General features: G+C 44.7%; 1 protein-coding gene across 1 annotated transcript; it reads left to right on the top strand.

Annotated features, from left to right (window-relative positions):
• Positions 1-2,609: 2,609 nt before the first annotated feature.
• On the top strand, positions 2,610-12,115 carry LOC106722705 (CST complex subunit CTC1-like; the record flags this gene model as incomplete). Its single annotated transcript, XM_014524110.1, has 3 exons — positions 2,610-2,743; positions 10,161-10,407; positions 11,916-12,115. Coding segments are annotated over exons 1-3 (581 nt in total), but the record flags the coding sequence as incomplete, so codon positions are not given.
• Positions 12,116-12,427: the final 312 nt, after the last annotated feature.

Raw genomic sequence — 12,427 nt, 5'->3', positions numbered from 1 at the left:
TTTTTCAGTCTTCAGAGTTGATCAAAGTTCAGTTGAAGCCCTACAGTTCTTCATATTAGCCTCTCCACATTCCCCTTTGCTTTCCCTGTCTACGTCTTTCTGGACACATTGCAGGGCTCCAACTACAATTGGATAATGAATGGAAACTTCCCAGGTTTACAATGAGCTGGGAACAATGCCCTCGGTTTCTTTCTTGGATTTGGTAAACCCCCTACGCCTTGGGAGTGTTTGCAAGAATCAGGGTTTTGTTGGTGGTATCTTCTCTTGCACCAACCATAGATCTGGGAGAGATGTTAGACAAGCTCTTGGGCACAAAGTGGCCATCCTCAGGGCTGGGAAAAGAAGCAGGTTATTTGCAGGCACTTTCATGGGTAAATACAGACTTCTGAAAAAGGTGCTGCAGATGGCAAGTTGCATCATACACTCACAGAGAAGTAGGGCTGGAAGGGACCACCAGAGGTCATCTGGGTCAACCCCCTGCCTGAAGCAGGATCACCTCTATCCAAACCATCCCTTACAAACCATAATCTAAACTCTACATAAGACTGATGTCAACCATGACACAACACAGACTTAACCCCCTAACTGCCACAAGTAAAGCAGAGAAACCACAACAGCCAATGCGCTGCTTCTATAAAATGTTCTAAATATATGCTCAAGAGGTCCTGGGTAGAAGGCCGCACCCATCCCTACAGAGGAAGGCAAAAAAACCCACAGTCCATACCAATCTGACTGTTCCTTCCTGACCCGAGATATGGTGATTGGTTTGACCTGGAACGGAGGGGCAAGACCCTCTAGCCAGGAATCTCTCTGGCTTTAGTCCCAGCAGGAGCACTGGCATACCCCAGTCAAAGTCCCCAGCCTTGGCTGTAATAAACAGCCAATGTCCTGTGAAAGTTTAAAAATACCCCAACACATATAGCAGAATAAGAGAGGAGGTTGGGGGGAGACATGGGAAATACCCATAAAAGAACATAGGCATAGCTATGCCTAGAACATCCGTGACCAGTGGCTGTTCAACCTCTACTTGAACAGCTCCAGTGATGGAGAGACCACAACTTCCCCAGGTAGTCTTTTCCACCGCCTCACTGTTTTAACAGTGAAGAAGTTCACGCACAAGAACAGCACATCTTTTTCTCCAGCTAAAAATAGACTGTAAGTTTTACTAATATGCAAGCCAGGGGCTTAGGGCTGAATCATTCTGTTTAAGGGTGCAGCAAAAACAAATACAACTTCACTGGAATGAGTTAAAAGCTATCTGCAGCTCTGTGAAAAGGAGCTTTGAGACCAGGAGCAGCAAACAGAATGGCAGAACAAAGGACAGCTCAACTGGTGGAACATCAAAAGCATTAAAGAAGAGGCGTTTTAACACCTGTGGAATGAGGAGTTGGAAGGGATCAGGTAGATTATAATGAACCATGAAGAGAAGACAGCCTCAGCACTGCCTGGCTAGAAATGCTGCTGCCACTGCCAGGCAACTCCTCTTAAACCTTGGGTGGAGCAGGAATCAAATTCACCGGGAAGGAGGCAAGTGCACCAATGCACCGCCACCGCCCAACACACACACACACAGACAAACATCTCCCCCAACTATGCAGCTGGTCCAATAGGGCGCATCCTCACAAGCACACACATATGGTTTGTGGTGCCGCACACGTGCACCTGTTTGCTGAGCTAATTTGCAGTGCAGTGGGTTTTGACAACAGGAGATCCCAGTGTCAAAAAGAAAACAAAAAAATGACTGCTAAAAAAAGCAGTACTGTGCATGCAGCAGCAGCAGGCGCCGCCAGAAAGGGAGCCCTATGGGCCAGAGCCACACTGTGGCTGCCTACCAGGCTCTGACCACACACATCACTGCCCCACAGAAGCCCCTAGGTAAAGTTGCTGGCCCCAGCCTCCTCTCTCCCACCTGAGGCAATTTGCACCAGAGCACATGTGCAAGGGCTGGCCCTTGCCTGGGGAGAAATAGCAGCAGCCAGCACAAATATGTACACACCCCTGCACATGTGCACTCATGGCAACGTGCCCGTAAGAGCTATAACTAAGATGATCTTCCTTCTCATACTGGACCATGAGGGCCACAACCCCACTGAGAGCTGGGCACGGTGTCTGGGGAAGAGCACAGGTTGCTAAGGAAACAGGCAGGCAAGGCTCTTGGGGTAATTACTGAGTGAGCACAGTATGGGGGTGCAGGGGAGGGGGAAGAGAGACAAACCCCCTCCTCACAACCAGCTGCACTGCACCCACGACACAGAGCCAAACCCGCACCTGACCTCTACCCTACCTCCAGCCCCGCCCCCAATGACACAACATGCGCGCGTAAAGCAGCTGGCCGTTGGAGGCACGCAGACGCAGTCACACACCAGCTCAGAAGCCTCAGGTCCGGATCACGCAGGCAGGGCGCTGACGTCACTAACCGCAGGAAGCGGGAGGTGGGCGGGGGAACTGACTCAGCTCCATCGCCCAGCCCCGCCGCCCCAGCGCGGAGAAACCTGGGAGCGGCGCTGCGCACGCGCGCTCCCCCCTCACTGATTGGCCGTGTATTCCTGGCGGTGCCGGTTCCTTGCGCCGCGCGGCCGCCCGCGTTCCCATGGAGACGGCCGTGAGTGATGCTCAGTCCCTTCTCTCCGCCACTCCTCTCCGACCCCCACACCCCCAAGCCTTGTTCTCGCGGCCGCTCTCTCCTGCCAGGCCTGCGGGGCCTGGGCGGCGGCAGCAGCGAGGTCCTGCCGCTCGGCTACAGGTGCGGGCTGGGGGGAGGGGGGCGAGTATTCACACACACATAGGTACGTAATCCATATATGCAAGGATTACATGTGTGTACACGTGTTTGATATACATGTCTGTATATGAATAGGTTTTATATATAAGTATGGATATGCATATATGATGGGGTATAGATCTATTGCATATTTATGGTATGTATATGTGTGTGTGTGTATATATGCATGCATATATATGTGTATGTATATGTACACATACACATTTCCATGGCTGTCCCGCATCTTGACAGATGAAAGGAGACATACATATTTATATGTGTGGATTATAAATACACTTATGGATTACTGATTTATGTATACATATCTATATGGATTACAAATATACATGTGTAAGTGTGTGTGTGTATACACACATCTATAACATAATCTGTGTGTATATATGTGAATTATTTATTTAAATAGAGTTTATAAAGTATATATCTCAGTGTGTGTGTACATCAGTTAATTATATATGGAGCTATATATATGGATTATAAATATTGTGTGAGTATGTGTGTATATATATAGTATGTATATGGACAATAAATTCGTATTACTATATAGACATGGGTTACAAATTATAAGTACGTGTGTATATATGAACTATAAATATGTATAGCGGTTCTGTCTGCCTGTCTACCCATATATCCGTGTGTGTACATGTACATGTATCTGTATAGATATTTACATATAGATATGTGCAGATTATATAAATATATATCTGAACTATTTACATTAGGAAAAAAAAACCTGAAGTAAGTGCACACACGCACACACTTATCATCAGTGATTCTCAACCAGGATGCCAGGGCATCTTGCAATTCCCCCAGATCTTTTGAAGGGTGCCCTGAAGTGTGAAGAGATAAGCAGATAAACTAAACTCAGGCTTGCCCCTGCCTGGATGATCCTCCCATCCATGCTGCCAGGCCCCTCTGCAAGGAGGTAAGCACAACAATCTGTAAACTTAGTTTTTGAAATTGTGTGCCACTCAACTCACAAAAGGTCTGGAGGGGTGCCTTGAGTCCCATGAAGGGTGCATCAAGCCCCAAAAGGTTGACAGCCACTGATATGTGTATATGTATAGCACAAGCTTTCACTGGCCAGCGCTCACTTCATCACATGCTGTGAAAGGACTTGTATAAGAAAGAGAGAGAAGTTTAAATGCAGAAGGAAGAAGAAGAGGGTGCCAGGGAGAGGGGCAGTGTTGGGAAAAGCAAATAAGCAAAGAACCCATAAGAATGAGAAGTCACAAAAGCTAATCCAGGTAATGGGGTAAGAATCCATAGACCTTATGTAAACGATACTTAATACAATGATAAGAGGTCTTGGAGTCAAAGCAGTTCTGAGCCTGGTGTTAGTGGAAGTGTGTCAACGTGGTCTTTAAACTACTAGTTTTCAGTCTCCATTTCTTATAGCAGTCACCCGTGAGGCTCTTTTCAAACCTTTGGCAGTTCCAATGCTCATTTTCAATGATTTTATGAAGGGACCTCAGGAGTAGATGTGCACTGATACATTGGTCCCATGTCGTATTGGCACTGGTATAAGGAAAATTGACATTATCAGCTTTTTCTGGCTGATGTGGCCAATAATGTCTCCGATAAACGCCTTGCGCATGCGCACAGCCATAGTGCAGCACGCAGGCAGCCAGGAGTGCAGCCCTGCAGTGTGGAGAGCAGCGTCTGGCTGGTAAGTCTGTTGTGAGGGAAAGGGTGGAGTGGGGTGGGGTTGGAGGGGCAGGTTGAGGCACCTGCCCCTGTTCCAGCCCTACTCCCACCCTCACTGAGGGCCTTGATCTGCTCCTCCCATGTCCCTTTCCGCTCCCCTTCCCCCACAACAGACTTACCAGCCAGATGCTACTCTCCATGTTGCCAGGCTGTATATTGGTAGTTGGATTGGTATCGGTTGATATGACTCATTAAAAATCGGCCATTGGTATCGGCCCAAAAAATTTCTATTGGTACACCCCTACTCAGGCAGTCGTCTAGTCCTAAACCCCTGCTCAAAGCAGGATCATCTGCAACTAGATCATCCCAGCCAAAAGTTTTGTCTGCCTGGGTCTTAAAAACCTCCAAGGATGGAGATTTCACAACTGCTCTGGGTAACCTGTTCCAGTGTTTTTTACTACCTTCCTTGTGAGAGAGTCTTTCCTTGCATCTAACCTAAACTTTGCCTGCTGCAATTTGAGACCATTGCTTGTTTTGTCATGGGCCACCACTGAGAACAGTCCAACTTAATTTTTCTTAGAACCACCCTGCAGGTAAAGACTGCTATTAAATCCCCCCTCTGTCTTCTCTTCTTCAGAATAATTAAGTGCAGCACCCTCAGGCCACCCCCCCCAGCCCCCTAACCATTTTTGTTGCCTTCCTCTGGACTCTTTCCACATCCTTTCTGTACTGGGGGACTCAACACTGGACACAGTATTTCAGATGTGGCCTCACCAGTGCTGAATAGAGGGGAAGAATTACTTAATTTGATCTGCTGGCAATGCTTCTACCAACGCAGCCCAGTATGCCATTAGACTTCCTCACAACAAGGGCACGTTATTGGCTCATATTCAGCTTCTTGTCCACTGTAACGCCCTGGTGCTTTTCTTCAGAGCTGCTGCTTATCCAGTCATTCCCCAGCCTGTGCTGATGCATGGGATCAGGGTGGATAAAAATCAGTGATTTAAAATAAACAAACAGATTTTTAAAATTTAAATCAGATTTTTTTATTTCATTGTATTTTTGATTTTAAGATGCTTTTTAAAAAAACACCATTTAAAGATGGTTTTAATTTAAGATGCATTTAACCTCAAAGTTATCATCATGGAATAGGGATTGTAACTTCTAATTATATACTATTTGAGACAATATATTGTAACATTTTTAGAAGTTTTATAAATAGGTCATAACAGGCCATGGACTATATTAGGGGCCTAATCTTATGGGGTTCCCAGAGGCTCCTCTATAGATTAGTAAAGGTTAAAGAAAACCGCTGTACCCAGTAGTCTTAGTGCTCAGCCTAGAAGATACCATTAAGCGTCTCTGTGATGCTTAGCTTCAGTTCTCAAACAGTGGATTTGTGTCTCCAGAGATCATAGGCAGACAAGGGTCTTTGAGCAGATGTGATATCTTTTATTGAACTAACTACATTTTTGGAAAAAAATGTTCTTTGCAAGCTTTCTGGCACAAATACTCTTCTTCAGGCATAGGGAGAGTGTGTTGCCTTTAGAGATAACATCCTCGTTAACAGCAGTATATGGAGGTGAGAGAGAACAAACCCGATTACCTACCCATCAGCCTTCTTGTCTCTGCAAATTTGGCTACACAGAGTCAAGCCCTTATCTTTCTCTAAAAGTACAAAGTTTCAAGAAGTTAAAATGAATAAAGATATCAGACAAAAAGAATGCACTTTTTGTAGAAAACAGTGATTAAATCAAGGTTTCCTGCCTAGTGGTTTCAATCGCTATTTAAAACAAATTCACCCTGCATGGGATTGTTCCATCCTAAGTGCAGGACTTTGCACTTGTCCTTATTGAACCTCATGAGATTCCTTTTGGTTCAGTCTTCCAACTTGTTGAGGTGTCTCTGAATCCTAGCCCTACCCTCTAGTGTATCTGTTACTCCCCCCCCCAGCTTGGTAGTATAATTTGCAGTCTTTTGACACCAAACAGATCACATCAGCTGATGAATCACTTGGAGATGGTGGTTATTGGTTCTAGCACCAAGCCTTGCAAGAGTCTGTTTCTGTAAGATCTCCAGGATCGGTTTTGTGGCCAAAACCACGTGTAAATACCTAACCTCAGAGCATCAGCTCAGCTGCCATGATAATCCATCCAGAAATCTTGCTGACATCTTGTACAGCACACCTATGTGTCTGATGGTGTCATAGGCTGCTGTATGTGAGATCAAAGACAGCTAGCCCAGTTTTCTTCTTCTGTTAAAATCTATTTTCAGTGTACATAGAATCTGCTGCTACTAGGCCAAAAGTACTTCAGTTTGGCTGGAAACTTGCCTGAAGTTTTTCTGCCACATGTGTAAGTTTATTCAGTCCGGGGGTTTTCTGCTACAGCTCAGGGGGAATGTTGGGCAATAGGTGGATACTAAAGGATGGTCTTTTCTTGGCAATAGTATAACTGTCAACTTATCTTTTCACTGTGTGACATATATCAAGGTCACCTGTACTATATGGAACATGAATATGGACAAGGAGTGTTGCTTCCTTTGCAAGGAAGGAAGTAAAAGGAGGTATAATATTAGGTTGTCAAAGCTGTATACTTCACCTGGTTTCAGTGATTTTGGTACATATTGGCTTCTTCCCTAAAGAATTGCTGGAAACTTTAATCTTGGTCAAGAGGTGACATTGCTTACACTTTCCTGATCGACTCCTAAAATTTTTTATCCAAGTCTGAATTATTGACATTGGCAAGGTATCTGGTGACACTGTTTGTTGAGACTTATATCTGTTCAGTGGATTTTGTTCTTCATGCAACTACCTGTGGAGTTTCTAACTCTTCCTGTTTGATTTTTTACTTCATTTCTGAGGTTGCATCTTCATTGCATGCTCTTTGGGCTACTTTCGGGCTCTCTAGCAGGAGGCAACATTAAATATAGTTTTGTCAGACCATGTGTATGTTTGATATGTTGTGCAGATGATATATTCCCTTCAGTTACTTGATTAATAATAGTTGCAGTGTATCCTTAAGCTAGAGCTCACTATTGATACGGTAGCGTCAGTTTGGCTTAGAAGGGGGCTGTGTTTCCCGCTCAACATTTCCAAGGACTCTGGAGGTAGCTGTTAAAGTGTTGTCTCATAGAAGTGACCCAGCTGAAGTTAAAGAAGAAAACCTTGTTTCGTAAATTTACTACTTTCTTTGGGTTGTGAAGAAGATCTAGCTCGTAGAGGGAGGCTGATCTGCAAGGTCTAGCCTACTCTGATCATCAGGGATCCTGGTTTTCTCTGATTTAAAACAATTCCCAATTTTCAGTTTAAAAAAAAAAGTAACCCCAAATCCACATTTTTCTGCGATTTAAATTAAACACCACTGATATATAGATAAATATATAGCGGTGTTTCATTTAAATATCATGGGAAAATGTGGATTTGGGGTTACTTTTTTTAAACCAAAAATTGGGGATTTTTTAAATCGGAGAAAACCAGGATCCCTGCTGATCACCCCAAGTAATATGATATCTATTAAAGTCCTCCCTGTAGATGGCAGGATATTGGAGCAGTGGTAGCCCAGGCACAGGCACTAATTCTAAGCTTACAGGCACTAGCCGACTTGCACAGAGTGATCCTGATTATATCATAGTCTAATGCAAATTACAGTTTCTCCACATCAGATAAATAGGTCAGCTGTGTTTTCCCGACAGCCTGTAGTTTGTGGTCAGAGATCGTGAGCTGATTGGCAACAAGGAAAGTAAGATGGGTTTCCTGAAGGCAGATGACATCAGTGTTGTGTGGGTAGGTACTGCTTTCAGGAACAGAAAGGATTGTGGTTGATAAACTGTTGACATTTCTCTGAACCACCTTGAGCAAAGGGCAGGAATTTAGTGCATTTCCTGTCCTTGCCCAGGCTAGCAGTAACTGAGATTAAGTGGAATCAGTTTTCTGGTTGCATCTTTGGTTTTCCCAAAGATAATCCATCAGGCTTACAACAGGCTGAAGCTGCAGTGTACTTCATTCCTAGAATGAGGAAAATTGGTATTATCTCTATTGTTTTCCTGTCTCTATTTCAACATGAAGAATAGGTCCAGAGCTTTCCCTGCCAAACTTCCTGTGACACACGATATGAAACAGCATGCAGATCTTCACATTTTTGTTCTAGTTAAATAATATTAACAAGCCATAGACCTTGATGAGTCCCCAGTGGCATTACTTATCTGAAACAAAACACTTCAGGTGTTTTATTCTCTTGCCAGATTGTTACAGTAGACTCCTCTTCAATAAATGTCAGGTTCTTCTTGACCAAATTATCTCCCATTGCTTAGTTTCTGTTCATATTTCTGTTGTAGTCAATGAGAACTCTAACATAAATAGTGCTCCAGCTTCACAGCCCTTTTCAAAACTGTTACCTACCCCTAATGGGAGCAAATAGTAAACTCATCAGCTGGACCTCTGTCTGTGCTAGGTCTTCCAGTATTGCTGACCTTGTGTTAGTAATACCAGAGATTTTTTTCTTGGCAAATTGGACTTAAATCTGCAAGGTAATTATCATGGCTACTTAGATCATTGAAAAGCCAACTATATTGGAATGAGCTGACAGCTTTGTTTTTTTTCTACCATATTTACCACATTTACTCAAATCCAAGACAAGCACCTCATCTTGGATTGGAGTACAAGGTAGAAGGGGAAACAGGAAGCTTCTGCACCTCTGTTCCCCCACACCCTCTTCCCCTTTCCCCTCCAGGGCTCTGCCCCTTCCCCTCCCTTCATCACTTACCATCCAGCACAGGTTGAGCTCAATTCTGGTTGGGGGCACAGAGCACAGGTTAGCTTTGGCTTAGGCCCTGGCCTGGCCACGCAACAAGAGACACTACTGCTGCATGGCCAGGCTGAGTCTGCTCAAAAGCTACCCTGTGTGGGGAGGGGCAGAGGTGGCATGGTGCAGGCACCATCAAAGGGTGTAGACACTGTGGGGTGGGAGGGAGACAAAAAGGGATGGGGAGCAGATCACTTGCCTCCCCCTTTCTCCCTCACCCCTTATGCTGCTGCTGCTTTTCTTGCTCTAAAAGTGGGGGGACGAATTTAAGATGACCTTCCAGTAGTTGGATTATGTACATGGAAAATTATAACAAATGTATACATTTTCCTCTGTATAGAATCTAATTATTGGGGGTGAGGCGTTGTCTTGAATTCATAGTTGTCTTGGATTTAAGTAAATGTGGTAATACTTTGATCAGTCTCAAACTTCTAGTATCTTGCATGTAGTTCTCCCAGTGGCAGTATTTAGTAGTACTCAACATTTTTCTTTATTATGTCTCTAGCTTTAAGATCAGATATGTTAAGTTTGGTTGTAGTCTTACATCTGAAGGTAGGAGCCTGAGATCTCTTTGATTTGGCATTTCTCAGCTGCACATCCGTCAAGTCGGGCCAATTAAGATAAAGTTAACTTTAAGGTTGGCAGCTGTGTCCTGATCTCAGCCCATGAGTAGCACAGCCAAGCTTTTCCTTATAGCTCAGAACATCCAAGCACCATATGGGGAGATGGTTTACTCCAACTGGAATAGATGAGGCCCCTTATTGAGTCACCCCTGCCACTTTCTGCAATGCTCTGGGTTTTCTTATGGAATCTCCTATTCCAATTCTTTGTAAACTGGCAAGGGCAGAGCCTGAGATACTGCAAAAAAAGAAATCTAATCATCCAGCTCCCCACACTATCCCTGCATATTTTATTTTTTATTTTTTCCTCAGTTTTATCTCCATCTCCGACCTCCAGCATCAACAGTGTACACCATGCTGCAGTCACCTTACTTGGAGCACCACTGAGTTTAAGGAATGGGTTCGCCAAAGTGAAGGCCTTTTGTCCAAACAGAGTGCTCTGCCACGGGCTCACCTGATACTCATTGGCTATCTAACCGATGGAAGGCAGGAGGAGGGAGAGAAGCGGGTAGATGGCAGCCTATATGTGAAAGACAACAGCGGTGCAGTTCCTTGTGAGGTACATCAGCAGAACAACCTGATGGATTATGTTCTTACTACCATTTCTGAGAGGAAGCCCAGACTACTGAAAAGTTTAAACTGTTTGCAAAAGATATCTAAGGGCCAGATTCTATTTCACATGTTAGGCATGTAAGTGCAATCTTAGCCTATCCTTATCAAGTCCCTGAAAAACTAATATAAAATGTGGGTGGATTCTCCTTGCTGCTTTTTTTGTGACTCAGTCTTAAGGATTAGATGATAGAGAGTCAGACAAGTAGATGCATGCATGGATTTTCAGGGACTCAGCCAGAGCAAAATAGAATTGCACTCAGGGTGCCTGTGTCTGCTTAGATGCCTAATAGGTGGAATATAATTTGGCCCCAGATATCTATTTTAGAAGGAGAAGGCAATAAGCCCAAATCCAGGGGAAATGGGTTGAATCATTAATTGCTTGTGAGCTAACTCCCGCACTTACAGGGCTGGAGAATTAGTAAAGAAAAGAGATAAGGTATGAAGATCGATGTTGGTAATTCCTGTTGAAGTCTAATTTCAGTTATTAATTAATGGGGCAAACCCCAGAAAATGGGGGCTCTGAAAGTCCTGGAAGGCTAATGGAGCCAATAGCAATAAACAGTGCTGCTTGAGTTACAGGTTCAGAGCAAAAACAACAGGAACCTGGGGGATAATTGGGCTCTCAGTAATGCATGTGATATGCCATTTCATGGGTTGGGTGCTGCTGTGCTAAAACCTGCCTGGAGGATCCAAAACAAAAAGGGTATAGGAAAATTGTAGGAACTGGAGAGTGACACTTGTGACAGGCATGTGGCTCTGTGTTGCTGCCTCTAGTGTTCTAGGTTAGGGGTGACCAAACACCTCAACTCTTTTAGCCACAAGCCAAAATCTTCTCACATTTGAGAACTGCTGACTATACAACTTGTACTCCAGAGTCAGTGATCTATGCACTGCTCCCACTGCCCTTTCTTCAAGAAGTGCCTTTAAAGTGCTTAGGAGCTGCATACTGCATGGGCATGTGGTTTGGCCACCACTGATTTGAAGAAATAGGTAGTGGGAGGCAGAGGCTGTTACATATGCAGAATGTTAGGATGAGCTTTACAAGTAGCAGTGAAGGTGAGAGAGTTGGAAAAGTTAGAAATGCAGAGTGGAAAAACCAAGTGCGATTAAAAGTTAGGAAGCAAACTCTCAATAAATCCCCACTATTCTCTTGGAAGAATACCTGGGCTCAGGGAATGCCATTCCCAGCATTGAGGAAATTGCAGGTGGGTTTGTAAGGCTACGTTCACTTCTGGAATGAAGAGGCTTTTCTGTCTCTCTTTTTCTATAGGTTAGTTACTACCTTTGTCTGGGGAGCAGTAAAGCATGGCTAGGTATTAATCCCAGCTCTAAAATGAGTAATGAAAGTTTATGATGTGCCAAGGAAAGGTTATGTTAATGCCATAGATGACTTAGCAAGGAAGTTGTATTATCACTGTTTCTTAAAATTGTAGCCCCTCTTCTCTTTTGGTTTAGCTCCTACGTTTTGAGCTGGAGTGGCTGGAGTTGCTGTTTCTCTTCCCCAGTTGGGCATATGTGCCACAGAAGGACCATCGGACAGGAGGGTATGTGGAGATCCTGGCAGACCCGGTACCAGTGAATCCTGTACCAGAGAGGATGGTTAACACAATCCCTGTTATCTACCCAGTGCCAGCTATGCAGCTGCTCATCACCAGGTAATATTCAATATAGTCAATAGGAAGCGTGGCTGCTGTCATTGTTGCTTGTCACAGGCAAGGTTCCCTCTAAGGTGCGCAGCTGCGCACAGGTAAAAGTCTGGCCATGCACAAACTTTTTTATGCCGCGCACCCGCCAAGATAGGAGCTGGGCTGCAGTGTGGGACACTTACAGAAGGTAATTTCCTCCCCGAGGCAAAGCGGAGGCAGGGGTGGGAGCCTGGCGTGGGCTCCGCTGGCTCCAGGGAACTCCTCCGTTACCCCACTTCACCTCAGGGAGGGAGGAGGCATGTGGTGTCAGGGCTGGGGAGT

This window comes from Alligator sinensis, unplaced genomic scaffold (assembly GCF_000455745.1).
Source record: "Alligator sinensis unplaced genomic scaffold, ASM45574v1 scaffold1301_1, whole genome shotgun sequence".
Lineage (NCBI taxonomy): Eukaryota > Metazoa > Chordata > Crocodylia > Alligatoridae > Alligator > Alligator sinensis.
Note: the sequence above shows the minus strand (reverse complement) of the source record. Positions and strands in the feature narration are given on the sequence as shown.